We start from the raw sequence: 13,939 nt of genomic DNA, 5'->3' as shown, positions 1-13,939 counted from the left end.
GTTGACTACATGGAGTCCAGCAACATAGCTATTATGCCAACTGCTGGTCCCGAGAAGTTTGAAATTTCGATGGAGTACAATCAATTTATTCTTTTATAACTCATACTTTTGGTGTCAGAGCTAAGGAAATTTTGTTTAACCCAAGGCAACAAAAATTCTTTTTTTCCTAGAAATTTTCGAGTTTCAGGTTTTATATTTATATCTATAATCCATTTTTAGGTAATATTTGTATTTAATGTAAACCATGGATTGAAGCTTATCTTTTTGGTGGATATAAGGATATCTAAAATTTCCAGTATGACATGTTGAAAAGCCACTCCTTTCTCCACTGGATTGTTTTTGCACCTCTGAAGAAAATCAGTGCTCACCAATGTATGGTCCCACTGATAGACTCCCTGTGTTGTTCCTTTGATTTGTTTATTTTGTCACCAATACTACACTGTCTTTCTACCTACAGGTTTAAAATAAATTTTGAATCATGTAGGGGACCACAAGATGGCATAATGGTTATGTCACTGGGCTCCCATGTAATCGACCATAGTTTGAGTCTCAGACCTGGCAGTTAAAAACTCATGCGGGGCACATGTCCATCCATGCCCAAACTCCTGAGAGAAGAATGAAGGAGAAGGGATTGTGGTGTGACCATCCCCCCGGGAGGTGATTTCTCACTTTTTGTCTCTCTCTCTCTCTCTCTGTCTCTCTGGTGAGCACACACATCCTACAGCAAAAATCTCTCTAAAAATAAATACATAAAAGAAATCAAGTAGTATACATTTCCAAGTTTTGTTCTTTTTCAAAGCTGTTTTGGCTAGTCTAGTTTCTTTCCATTTCCATATGAATTTCATTATCAGCTTGTTGATTTCTAAAATAAAAATTCTTCTGAAATTCAACAATCTTGGTACAAGGTTTACATCTAAAGGATAGGAAATTCGTTTGTCAAAGAGATAACTGCATCCACGTTCATTCAGCAGTAGTCACCATAGTCACGATGTGGAAGCAACCTAAGAGTCCAACAACAGATGAGTGGATGAAGAAGATGTGGTGTACACATGATGGAATACTAAGTGGCCATAAAAACAAAGAAAAAATCCTGTTCTTTCCAACAACCTGGGTGAACATTATTTTAAATGAGATAAGCCAGTCACAGAGAGACAAATACCACATGATCTCATTCATATACAGAGTGTAGAAGTCTCATAGAAATGGAGAGTAAAATGGTGGTTACTAGAGGCTGGGAGGCAGAGGGATGGTTAAATATTGGTCAAAGACACAAAATTTCAGCAGACAGGAGAAATACATCCAAGAGATCTAACATATACCATGGTGAGTACAGTTAGAGGAAATACATGCACAAAAATTGCCAAGAGAGTAGATTTTGAGTGTTCTCACTAAAAAGGGCGTCGATGTGTGTGTGCAGGAGTTCAGCTTGGCTATGCTATGATGCAGACATCAGAAAACGGTGACAGGCCAGCCCCACAGTGCAGCGGTCAAGCAGTGTGCATGGGGACCTGGACTCCACATGGCCCACTGTTGTTTTGTTTGATTCCCAGTCCTGGCAACTTGCAGGTGCATGCGTGTGTGTGATGTGTGTGTGTGGGCCCAAGATTTGGAAGGAAAAGCATTGTGATATGACCATGTTCCATTAGGAGGTGCTTTCTCTCTCTGGAGAGCATGCATAACTTCTGGCAAAGGAAAAAATCATGTTGTGTTTCATAAATATAAATAATTTTTACTTGTTAATTAAAAATTATATCTTTAGGGACCAGCAGATGGCTTAATGGTTATGTTGCTGGACTCCCATGTGGTCAATCACAGTTTTGAGTCCTGGACCTGGTGACTTAAAACTCATGCCAGGCATATGTGCGTGCGTGCCAAGATCCCAAGAGGAGAATGGAGGAGAAGGGATTGTAGCATGGACATCCCCCAGGGGGTGACTTCTTGCTTCTTGTCTCTCTGTCTCTCTATGCCTCTCCAGGAAGTGCATGTGCCCATAGTAAAAAATCTCTTTAAAATTTTATCTTTAAAATCCTGCTGTAGTTTTGATTATGATTATGTTGAATCTATAGATTAATTTCTGTAGATATCACATCTTAATCCTATTTTTAAACCATGAATTTGGTATTGCTCCATTTATCTAGAACGTCTCTAGTTTTTCTCACAATGTTTTATAGTTTTGAGTGTGCAGGTTTTTCACATACTTTTTTTTTGAGAAGTTTTTGCTATAGGGCACATGTGCTCAGCAGAAAGACAGAGACAGAGAGACAGAAAGTGATAAATCACCCCCCCGGGGGGATGGCCACGCTGCTACAATCCTTTCTCCTCCATTCTCCTCTTGGGATCTTGGGCACGCACGCACATGTGTGGCCAGCGTGAGTTTAAGCCACTGGGTCTGGGACTTGAACTGCAGTCGACTACACGGGAGTCCAGTGACATAGCCATTTCGCCAATTGCTGGTCCCTACATACTTTGTTTAAATTATTCCTAAGTATTTCACATTTTGATAATTGTGCACTGCTAATAGAAATAATTGAGTTCATGTGTATCTATTATATATCCTGAACCCTTCCTGAACTGATTTATTAATTCTAGAAGCTCTTTATAGTTTCCATTAGGTTTCTACAGAGACAATCAAGTCTTCTAGCCATAGTCTTGGGCCAGCCCATGTGTGGTATGGCTGGATTCCACATGCCAGTTGCATAGTTTGAGTCTCACTTGAAACATACCAGGTACATGGGTGTGCCCTGAATCCCAAAGGAATTCGATAGAGGGGAAGGCTGCAGGATGACCATTTGCGGTGGGAATGCTTTCTCACTTTCTCTCTCTCTCTCCTCAGCAAGTGTACATGCCCTTAGGCGAAAATTTTTAAAAAGTTTAAAGTGTCTTATATATTTTTCCAGTCTGAATACCTTTATTCCTTTTTCTTACCTTATTTAACTGGCCTGCATCTCCAGTATAATGTTTAATGAAAGTGCTGAGTGTTTATTCTTGCCTGTTCCTGAGGTAAATAATTCTTTTACTATATGTGTGTGCTGTGGATTTTTCCACAGATATCCTTTATTAAGTTGAGATTGTTCCCTTTTACACCTATTTTGCTAAGAAGCTTTTTTTATTTAGGTTTTTTTTTTTTGCCTTAGGGTGTATGTACTCATCAGAAAGAGACAGACAGAAAGAGAGGGAAAGTGAGAAATCATTCCCCAGGGGGGATGACCAGGCCCCCCACCCCCAATCTCTTCTCCTCTATTCTCTTCTTGGGATTTTGGGCACACACACATGCACCCAGTGTGGTTTTAATTTCTTTCTTTCTTTTTCTTTTTAAGAAGTATTCATTTAATTTTATTTATTAGTCTTATTTTTAAATTTGACCAGAGAGAGAGAAAAGGAAAGTGAGAAAGCAAGCCACTAGGTCTGGGGACTCAAACCGCAGTTGGCCATGTGGGAGTCCAGTGCCTTAACCACCACCTGCTGGCCCCTTACATAATATCATCTGCAGTGGCCCTAAGATATTAATATTGCTGTGCACTATTAGTCCCAGTCCAGGCTCTACTAAGATTTCACCAGTTTTTCTTTACTGTCTTTTTCCTGTTCCAAGATCCAATCCACATAACTTTTTTTGTTTAGAATGATTTATCTATTTAATTTTATTTGTTATTTTTAAGTTTGACCAGAGAGAGACAGTGATAAAGGGAAAGCAAGAAAACAAGTTGCCAGATCTGGGACCTGAACCACAGTTGGCTCTGTGGGAGTTCAGCACCACAACCACCACACCACCTGCTGCCCCCTCACCACCTAACTTTTTACAAGTTTTTCTTTTCAGGACCAGCAGATGGCATAATGGTAATATTTTTGTACTCCCATGTAATCAACTACAGTTTGAATCCCAGACTTGGTGGCTTGAAACTCATGCCGGGCATACATGCGTGCATGCCCAAGATCCTGAGAGGAGAATGGAGAAGGGATTTTGGCTTGGCCATCCCCCTGGGAGGTGATTTCCCACTTTCATCTCTCTGTCTCTGTGTGTTTCTCTGGTGAGTGTATGTACCCTATAGCAAACATCTCTCTTAAAAAAATATTTTCTTCCAAGACCAGCAGACAGCATTGCTGGACTCCCACATGACTGACTGTGGTTCGGGTCCCAGACCCAGAGGCTTTAAACTTAGGCTGGGCACCTGTGTGCAAGTGACCAAGATCCCAAGAGGAGAATGGGGAAGGGATTGCGGCATGGCCATCCACCCTGGGTGGAGGGTAACTCCTCGCTTTCTCTCTCTGTCTCTCTGGTGAGCACATGCACTCTATAGCAAAACAACAAAACAAAAACAAAAACAAAAACAAATAAAAAACCAAAAACTTTTACAAAGGAAGTTTCTTTTCTTTTCCCCCCTTTGTCCCTTCCTCCCTCCCTTGCTCTCCTTCCCTTTTCCCTCTTTTCTTTCTTCCTTTTCTTTCTCTTTCATTTTTAAAATTTGTTACTTTTTATTATTTATTTTTATTTATTCATTCATTTATTTTAATTTGATCAGAGACAGACACAGAGAAAAAAAGAGAGGGAAAGTGAGAAAACAAGCCACCACGTCCAGGAGTTGAACCGTGGTTGGCCATGTGGGAGTGTCCAGCACCTTAACCACCACGCCACCTGCTGGTCCCCAACTTTTTTTGTTTGTTTTTCGACTAGAGAGAGAGAGAAAGGGAAAGTGAGAGAGCAAGGCATCAGGTCCAGGACTTGAACCATGGTCAGTCATGTGGGAAGCTAGCACCTTAACCATCATGCCACCTACCAGTTCCTCTTCCTTTTTTTTAAAGAGATATTTTTGCTATAGGGTACAAATGCTAGCCAGAGAGACAGAAAGTGAGAAATCACCCGTGTGTGTGTGTGTGTGTGTGTGTGTGTGTGTGTGTGTGTGGCCATGATGCAATCTGTTCTCTTCCGTTCTCCTTTTGAGATTTTGGTCATGTATGCTTATGTGCCCAGTGTGAGTTTAAGCCTCTGGGTCCAGGACTCAAACTGCGGTTGACTACGTGGGAGTCTGTGATGCAACCATTATACCATCTGTTGGTGCCTCCCTTTCTTTTATTTTCTTTCTCCTTTTCTTCTCTCTCCTTTTTCTTTCTCTCTCTTTCTCTTGCTTCCCTTCCTCCCCTACACTCCCCTCCTTCTTTCTTTCCTTCTGGGGACAGAGAAAGAGAAAACCACCCTCAATAGGCTTCCATGCCACAACCCACTCCTGCCCCAGCCTTTCCCAGCCAGCCAGGACCAGGGTGCGCACACACCTAGTATGTACGGCTGACTCAGGGACTGAAGCCCTGTCTGCCATGTGGCTTTTAGCGCTGAGCATTGTCCCTGCTGTGCCACTGTAGCTGGGCTGGAGAATAAGCACCACATCACTTTCGTGTGTCTCTTTAGTCTCCTCTGGTTTGTGGCAGTTTCTCGGTCTTTTTTGTTTTTATATGATCTCGACAGTATTGAGGAATACAGGTTACGTATTTTTTAGAATGCCCCTCAATTTGAATTTAGTCAATGTTTTCCTTATGATTACATTGTGACTATGGGTTTTGAGAAAAAAAATGACACAGAGATGAAGTATTTTTATCACATTCTATCGGAAGTCCCCAAGACAGTGGTGCAGTGGTGATGCTGCCTCGGAACTCTTGGGCATGGTGGTGGTCCTTTGCTACTCACTTCCACATACTGTTGTTTGGCCATAAGTCACACAGTCCAGCCCACTCTCTGTGGTGGGGTGTCAGTCCATTTTCTGCAGATGGTAGTATCTACACATATTAGTAGTTATTCTGTAGGGAAGACTCCTCTCTTATTCATTCATTAATCCATAGGCTCCCCAGGTATATTTTTCTGCTGAATCATAACCCAACACTGTATTATATAATTTGTTGTTTTAGTTTGGGACATTGGGAGCTCCTTCAGGTTGGCTCTTGTGTTCCTCTGACACAGTTCCATCATTCCATTACATCTTAATAGTTCCTTACATTCTTTTTTTTTTTTTTTTGAGAGAACTTTTTTGCTGTAGGGCAGGGCGCATGTGCTCACCAGAAAGACAGTGAGACAGATAGTCAGAAAACGAGAAATCACCCCCCCCCCACCGGGAGGGATGGCCGTGCCACAATCCCTTCTCCATTCTCCTGTCGGGATCTTGGGTATGCACGCACATGCACCCGGCATGAGTTTAAGCCACTGGGTCCGGGACTTGAACTGTGGTCGACTACATGGAAGTCCAGCGACATAGCTATTATGCTAACTGCTGGTCCCAATACTTCCTTACATTCTGATGGTGCAAGATGTGTTGGGTAATTTTGCATGTTTCCAGCTTGAGCCCTGAAATGAGCCATTTCTCTAAGGTAGCCTAGTTCTTGTTTTCATTGCAGAGTGGTTTAGCAACCAAAAATCTGAACACTAGGTGTGCTTTCTGCAGGCTGGGTATGACAAAGTGAGATAATGTATGTTGGGTACTAACCCATGCCATTCACACAAATATCTATGATCATTTCTGTGTCTATGCAGTCATACAGGGAGAGGGCTAAACATGAGTTTATAATGCTTCCAACTCTAATCCAGGACCACAGTGCTCATTCTATTCTTCCTTTCTTGGTAACATCGATTAATTTTGAAAGTTTGCAAAATCATAGCTATTGATAAAAAGTCATTTATTTGTTTACTGCTTTCTAATATTTCATGCTCAAAATGCAGTCTCATTTTGGAGAGGTTTTTGCTATAGGGCACATGTGCTCGCTGGACAGAGAGAGACAGAGAGACAGAAAGTGAGAAATCACCCCCCAGGGGGGATGGCCACGTCACAATCCCTTCTCCTCCATTCTCTTCTCGGGATCTTGGGCATGCATGCACACGCGCCCAGGTCCGGGACTTGAACCACAGTTGACTACATGGGGGTCCAGCGACATAGCCATTACGCTAACTGCTGGTCCCTCATTTTGGTTATATTTTAACACTCAAAGATTTTCCTACAGCTGTGAATTAGTTTAAACATAATGCAGTTACCACCGTATGCTTCGACTGTTCAGTTAAAACCACCATGCTACAGTACTAAAGTGATTTTAAAAAATCCATACTCTGTCTCTGTCTTTCTGGTGAGCTCACATGCTGAAACTGAATGACTAGAGGATATAGAAACATAGTAAATGGTTATAAAATCCAGATATAAAATCCAGTGTGGGAAGAGGGTGGGTGAAGGAGTTGAGTCTGAGGAAGGACATTAAGGAGAAAAGTATATTGGCAAGGCATTTATGGGACAAAGAAATGGGTTACTATTAATTTTAATTTTTATATTTTGAGAGGTTTTGCTACAAGGCACGTGCGCTTGCCAGACAGACAGACAGTAAAAAGACAAGTAACTGGTTTGAGAAGAGAATTTTAATTCTCAGGGTGAAACACAGTGTGTTCTGTTAAACAGAGAAGCCGCAGAGCTGCCAGTGAGATTGTAAGACAGTGGTTCCACCGTGGAACACAGCTTGGTTGTTTCTCAAATGATTAAACATAGAATTACCATATGACCCCATAATTCTACTTTTTTTGTGTAATTATTTTATTTAACTTTGTTTTTTAACTTGGGGGGAGGGAGGGGAAGAGAGAGAGAGATAGAGAAATGAGAGAGCAAGCCGCTAGGTCCAGGACTGGAACGACAGTCGGCCATGTAGGAGTCTAGCACCTTGAACCACACATCACCTGCTGGCCTCCATATTTCCACTTTTATGTATCTTGCTATGAACTGAATTGTGTCCCCCCCAACACAGACGCTCAAATTTGTATGTTTAATCCCTAACTGCTGATGTAACTGCATTTGGAATTAGGATATTTAGGAGGAAATTAAACAAGTTGTAAATCTGGGCCCTAATCCAATAGGATGTGATTTATAAGAGGGAGAAGGACAAGAGAGAGAGAGAGAGAGAAGACAAAGAGATCCTGTAAGCACATGCAACTGCCTTGAGGCAAAAGAAGTCTCGGAATAACATCTTGCTGGCACCTCAATCTTGGACTTCTCAGCCTCCAAACTGTGAAATATAATTTTTTGTTGTGAGTCACTGAATATTATTTTTTAAAAGAATTATTTATTATTACTTTTTAATTTGATCAGAGGGAGACAGAGAGAGAAGAGAAAGTGAGAAAGTAAGTTCCTAGGTCCAGGACTCAAACTGCAGTCAGCCATGTGGGAGTCAAGTGCCTTAACCACCACACCATCTGCTGGCCATCATTTTTTTTTATAGCAGTGTGAGCAGATTAATACACTCAAAGGAACTGAACACTAGCACTCATACATGCACATACGTGTTCATAGCAACAGTATTCATAATGGTGAAAGTTGGGAATAGATAAAATGTCCATGAATGGATGAACAGTTGATTATCCATATGATGAAATTTCATTTGGCCACATAAAGGAATGAAGTAAATGTGAAGTTGGTGAATCTTGGAAACATGTCAAGTGAAAGAAAGCAGACAGAACAGGTCCCATGCATATTGTCAATTCCACTTAGATGATTTACTTGGAACAGATAAATCCATAGAGACATAATGTAGACTGGTAGCTGCTAGGCTGAGGGAGGGAGGGAGGGACTGGTGAGACTGCTTAATTAGTAAGGGGTGTCACTTTTGGAATGATCTGTGAAACTAGACAGACTTGTTAGTGTGCAGCACGGAGACTAAAATGTGTGGTGCTGGTTAATGCCATGTACCTTTCACCTCAATAAGTCATTTGTAAAGATTTGAAAGTGTGGTAGTCCCCATTATATCCAATTTACCCAGATAATTTGGCCTTTGAGAAAAACTAGTTAAATTGTAGAGGATGACATTGGTAGCCTTAACTGCACCTTCTGTGGGGGATAGGGTGTCTTTACTGGAGCAGATCAATACAACATTGGAAACAGTGTCTTAGTCCTTTATTGTATTGCTAACACAACAGCTGAGATCGAATGATTTACAAAAAACCAGTGAGGCCACAGCATAGCAGAGGGCAGCGTATTGAGCAGAACAGGTGTCTGGGCATCTCTGCTAGTCCTGGTCCCATTCTCTCTGCTTACAAATCCACCCCAATGGCCTCATCACACTCAAAGGGTCTACCCTGTACACCATGAAAGAACTATATTTTCACTTAACACCTTTCTAATATAACTCAAATGTCAACACATGACTTCTGGGGGTGGGGTGGCATTCCACACTATAGCACATGGTATACAATTGCTGATCAGAAAAATGCATTCCTTTTCATACCAATCAGGAAGAAGGACCAGAAGTAGTTTGCATTCACATGGGAACAAAAGCTGTATAATGGCATTTCCCCAAAGCTATGTTAATTCTCCCACACTCTGTCATAAAATAATGTGAAGTGGACCATCTTGACATTCCACAAAATATTATACAGTCCACCCTGTTGGCAACCTCATGTTAATCAAGCCTGGTGAGAAGAGGTGTTAAATACTGTGGCTGCCTCAATAAGATACATGCACTCGACAGGTGGAAATAAGCCCTACAAATATTCTAAAGCCTGTCCCATCGGCACCATCTTTAGGGGCTTATTAGTCTGGGTGGATAGGACAAGCAGATCTGCAGATGGCAGCCAGCTCTGTTCTAGCCATCCCAGTGCATTCTCAGGTGGCCCATGAACAAAATAGCCACAGTGCAGAGGTGAAGGTTGTGAAGGGCTCCCTAGCATGTGCTCCCTCCCACCAAGGCTGACTGACCAGTGCTGCCACGTGTCTGACCTGCAAGCAACAGGCCAACACTAAGCTCCAACATACTTCGTCTTTGAAGAAACCACCCAGCCATTTATTTATTTATTTATTTTTGAGAGGTTTTTTTTTTCCACTATAGGGCGCGTGCGCTCGCCAGACAGACAGAGACATAGAGACAGAAAGCGAGAAATCACCCCCCAGGGGGGATGGTCACGCCGCAATCCCTTCTCCTCCATTCTCCTCCCGGGATCTTGGGCACGCACGCACACGCACACAGCGTGAGTTTTAAGCCACCGGGTCCGGGACGCGAACCACGGTCGACTACGTGGGAGTCCAGCGACATAGCCATTACACTAACTGCTGGTTCCCGACCACCCAGCCATTTAATACCAGCTGATCATATTTGTCCTTCTACCTTGAAGTGTGGTTTCATGCCTACTGGTGGCATGTGTTCTGGGTGTAGGTCGGGCCCACTCGTCTGTCGGGTCCCACGTTTGCTGCTCAACAAGGACCCAGGGCCTAGGAGGTACAGTGCTGGGCACAGGACTATAGGAGCCAGTAGATACCAGACTGTCCAGAAGCTACTGGTCTCATCAGAAGTGGAAGGCCCTCATAAAGACACAGTTGAGGTGCCATATTGGAGATGACCTCTTGTACAAATGTGGTCCACAACTCATTGCATGGACCTGTGTCCCCAGTGTGTTTTGTAACCGAGGGGGTGGATGCAGGAGTGCCTTGCTCACTATCACTCCCAGTGATGAACTTGCTTCGGGTATGCACTTTAGGTTCTTTGAGTTGGGAGTCTTAGTTTCTGGAAGTGGGAGGGGTGCATTTCCACTAGGAGACACACTGAGTTTCACTAAAAACAAAGCTATGGCTACTTTCTGGACACTCTGTGCACCAATAAACTGGCAAAGAAAGGAGTTACTAATGGCATTCTGGAAAGAGGTAATCAGCCCTAGCATCATGAGGAGGAATGGCTATACACAGCGGGGGCAGGGAGGCATATACCTGGTACTCTGCTGATCCATTCAGCTCTCATGTGTTCAGTTGTACCTATGCAAGTGCAACCACCACAGTCTCAGAGGCATAGGAAGCAAAGGCTCACACCGCCCAGGCAAGAGGACTAGGCCAGGACCCCAGGCAAACTACCTAGACCTGAGGAGGGCAAGGGTGCGCGGTGGTCTCTGCACAGGAGCAGGCGTATCTTGGCACCCATGGGTGGTGGCTGTGGATGCTGCTGGCATACCACCTGAGCACTCACCCCCGACTGCCTTGAGTGCTGTTGGATAAACTCACAGCTGTCCATTTCCCCAAGAACTGGCCTTGTTGAAGCTCTAGAGGCTGTGAATCACTCCTTCCCCTTGGCTGATGGGCACAAAAGACCACTTGTCTTAAGGTAGGGCCAACTCTGTGGAGTTTGTCCTCCAGAGTATCCCTGGGACTAAGAGTGGGGGGTGGTGGACTGGCACTGTTCGTGCCTTCCTCACTCATCCTCCTCCAAGAGAATGGCCCCAGTCAGTCATCTGAACAACTGCCTTCTCCAAATATGCTCCTAGGGACCCTGACACAAAAGTTATGTGAAGCCCATACTGATGGTGAATTATGTGTGTCTGAAGTCTGTCTCAACAAAGTCATTTATTTAAAAACAAATACACCGTCAGCCACTTACAGTAACTAGGAGTTATTTTTAGCCCCACCTCATCAGGGCAATGCAGTCCTAAAAAATTCCAAGTCAGGTAAAATCTCTGAGGTTCACATATAAGGATCAGTCATTTAAAGAGGAGACATATTTGTCCTTGAGTTTCCAGATAAATATCTATTCTTCCTAAGACACTACCTGGCATTGAAATGGCCTCCGTTGCAGTGAATGGGGTTAACGTGGGTTTCCCAACAGGTCAAAACCATACCCTCTCAATGGCTGGTGATCTGCATGTTCTTTCGTGTCTTTTTGCTCAGTATGCTTCAGATTCACAAAGTGCACACATACACTCAGTGTTTATGCAATTCAACCTTTACTGTGAAAAAGGAAGCAAAATAAATTAGTGGGAACAATATAAAACACAAACGAGATGTTCATACAAACACATGAGCAAACTGCAGTAACTGGGCAGAGGAAAAGGCTGCAGCTGTTCAACCCCTGGCTACGCACGGCAGGCACGATGTCTAAATTTGTCCTCAAAAAAAAAAAAAAAAGGAAGGGAAAGTCTCTTATGCTGAGGGGGGGAGGGGTGTAAAGGAAGCTCCTCCTGAAGCTAATGTTGTATATACCTTGGGGTGCTGTACTGACCTGACTAACAACCACTTCTGTGCATTCCTAACTAGACAGATCTGCCACTTGCTTTACTAAACTCTAGTGGCCAGCTCATTTCTGTGACCCTGGCCTCACCTACAAGAGCACGTACAGAGCAGATGCTCAGAAACCTGACACAAATAGCTGTCTGCCAAAAACCAATTTTTAAAAAAGTTGGCTGGGAGACAGAGGTGGAAAAAAGCGAGGCCTCACAAACCTACAGGGTGGGAAGGGGGGCAATCAGGGGACAGCCATTGTTCCCTGCCTGGGAGAAATACAGGAAGAGTCCCTGAGGTCAGTTTTGGAAAGAAGAAAACACCCACCCTCCAGAATCAGGAAGGGGACAGGGTCTCGGCATGGCCACTCTCCTCTTGGTCTGCCACATCCTCTTTCTGCTCCAACGTGAAGTTCTGTGGACAAAGCTGCAGTGAGGCCTGGCCCTGCACTGGCCAAGAGCCACGAGGCTGACTTCTAGACCATGCCTCTTGAGTGAAATCCCGGTTTTTCTACTCCACCCAACCGGTGGGCCTGACCTACCTCGAGCTCCTGCAAAATCTCATCCATGAAGTCCTGGGAGTTCTGTTTGTAGGACACAGCTAGTCGGATGGCATCATTGAAGAGCTGGGGGTACAGTGGAGAAGGTAGGAAGTCCAACCTACAGAACCCACCAAGAACTCACACGATATTCCACTCCTAAAACTGCAAGTTCACCCCTCAACTCACCTGCCCCCACACACGGTCACTGACTTTAGTCTCATCAGTCTGGGTCTATCATCTCCTCCCCTCCCTGCTGCACATATCCCGTTTCCTCCCTCTCCTCTGTTGCCAGCCCGTCCTCATGGCCTCCCCAGACTGTCTGCGGCCACCATACCTTCACAACATTGGTACCATCGGCAGCTGACACAAAGTACAGGGGTAGGGAAAACTTCCTAGCGAAACTGAAGCTTTTCTGGGTCACCTTTATGTCCGCTGCAGAGAGAAGGTAGGACATTAGCTTGCTCATCCAGGGAAAGGGAGAGAGGTTTGGAGAGCGGGTCACTGGAGGTCCCCATTCCAGAAAGTGGGATGATTAGTGGACATGTTCTCAGAAGATAGTGAACAGGGAACTGGGCAGGTTGGCATCTTTACCAGGAAGAGAGATACAACCAACCAATGAGTGTATCTTAGGAAGCAGAATGGATCCATGAAGGTTGCCTGCCCCAGGAAAGGAGAAAATGTGTGGTGGTGGGTCCCCCATTAACTGCTGACACTCAGATGCAGAAATGGCCCCACCATCAATTTTATTGGCCACGACGATGCATGGGATCTCTGGCCTGAACTCCCGAAGCTCTGTATACCAGGTGCTCAGATTCTTATAGGTGACTTTCCTCTGTACATCAAACACCTGCAAAGGTAAAGAAGGCAGTTCATGCATGTCAGTTTCTGTGCACACTACATGCAGGTGACTCACACCTGACAGGTGAGCATGGGTACAGGCACAGGCTTGGGAACTGTCCAACCACAGAGCCTGTGCCTGTTTTCCTTAGGGAAGCCCCTGGAGCCTCCAGACACAAATGTTTTAAAAATGTTTTGTCTCTTATTTACTAATTGGTATAGTTGGTTAGAAATTATACATTTAACTTTTAAAATTCCTTTGTAATAACTAAACATTTCCAGAATTTTCCTTCAGTTACTGATTTAAACTTTATCTGTTCATTCTGTAAACTTTTTATCTTTTATTATTTTTGTAACTTGTGGTTTTATTAACTTTATTGTCTTACCTGGTTTAAAACACAGCCACAAGTGTGAGCACTATGGATGAGCCCTAAGGGTAGAACTTTTTTTTTTTTTGAGAGGTTTTTGCTTTAGGGCGTGTGTGCTCGCCAGACAGAGACAGAGACAGACAGAGAGACAGAAAGCGAGAAATCACCCCCCCCCCCGGGGGGGTGGCCAGGCCCCAATACCTTTTCCCCCG

The 13,939-nt window shown here is 43.9% G+C and overlaps 1 protein-coding gene across 7 annotated transcripts in view; it reads right to left on the bottom strand.

Moving 5' to 3' along the window:
- Window positions 1-11,311: 11,311 nt before the first annotated feature.
- RABL2B (RAB, member of RAS oncogene family like 2B) overlaps window positions 11,312-13,939 on the bottom strand; it is a 28,167-nt gene continuing 25,539 nt past the window's right edge. For 3 of the 7 annotated variants that reach the window (XM_006157561.2, XM_006157558.1, XM_027775332.1), the window contains 4 exons: window positions 13,258-13,369; window positions 12,857-12,954; window positions 12,523-12,606; window positions 11,806-12,395 (listed from right to left, as the gene is read on the bottom strand). In XM_006157561.2, the coding sequence (XP_006157623.1) occupies window positions 12,318-12,395; window positions 12,523-12,606; window positions 12,857-12,954; window positions 13,258-13,369 (372 nt within the window). In that variant the 3' untranslated portion in view covers window positions 11,806-12,317. The other 4 variants (XM_006157559.3, XM_006157560.3, XR_003550922.1 and 1 more) reach the window with 4 other exon arrangements.

Source organism: Tupaia chinensis, unplaced genomic scaffold (assembly GCF_000334495.1).
Source record: "Tupaia chinensis unplaced genomic scaffold, TupChi_1.0 Scaffold000548_1, whole genome shotgun sequence".
Taxonomy (NCBI): Eukaryota; Metazoa; Chordata; class Mammalia; order Scandentia; family Tupaiidae; genus Tupaia; species Tupaia belangeri.
Note: the sequence above shows the minus strand (reverse complement) of the source record. Positions and strands in the feature narration are given on the sequence as shown.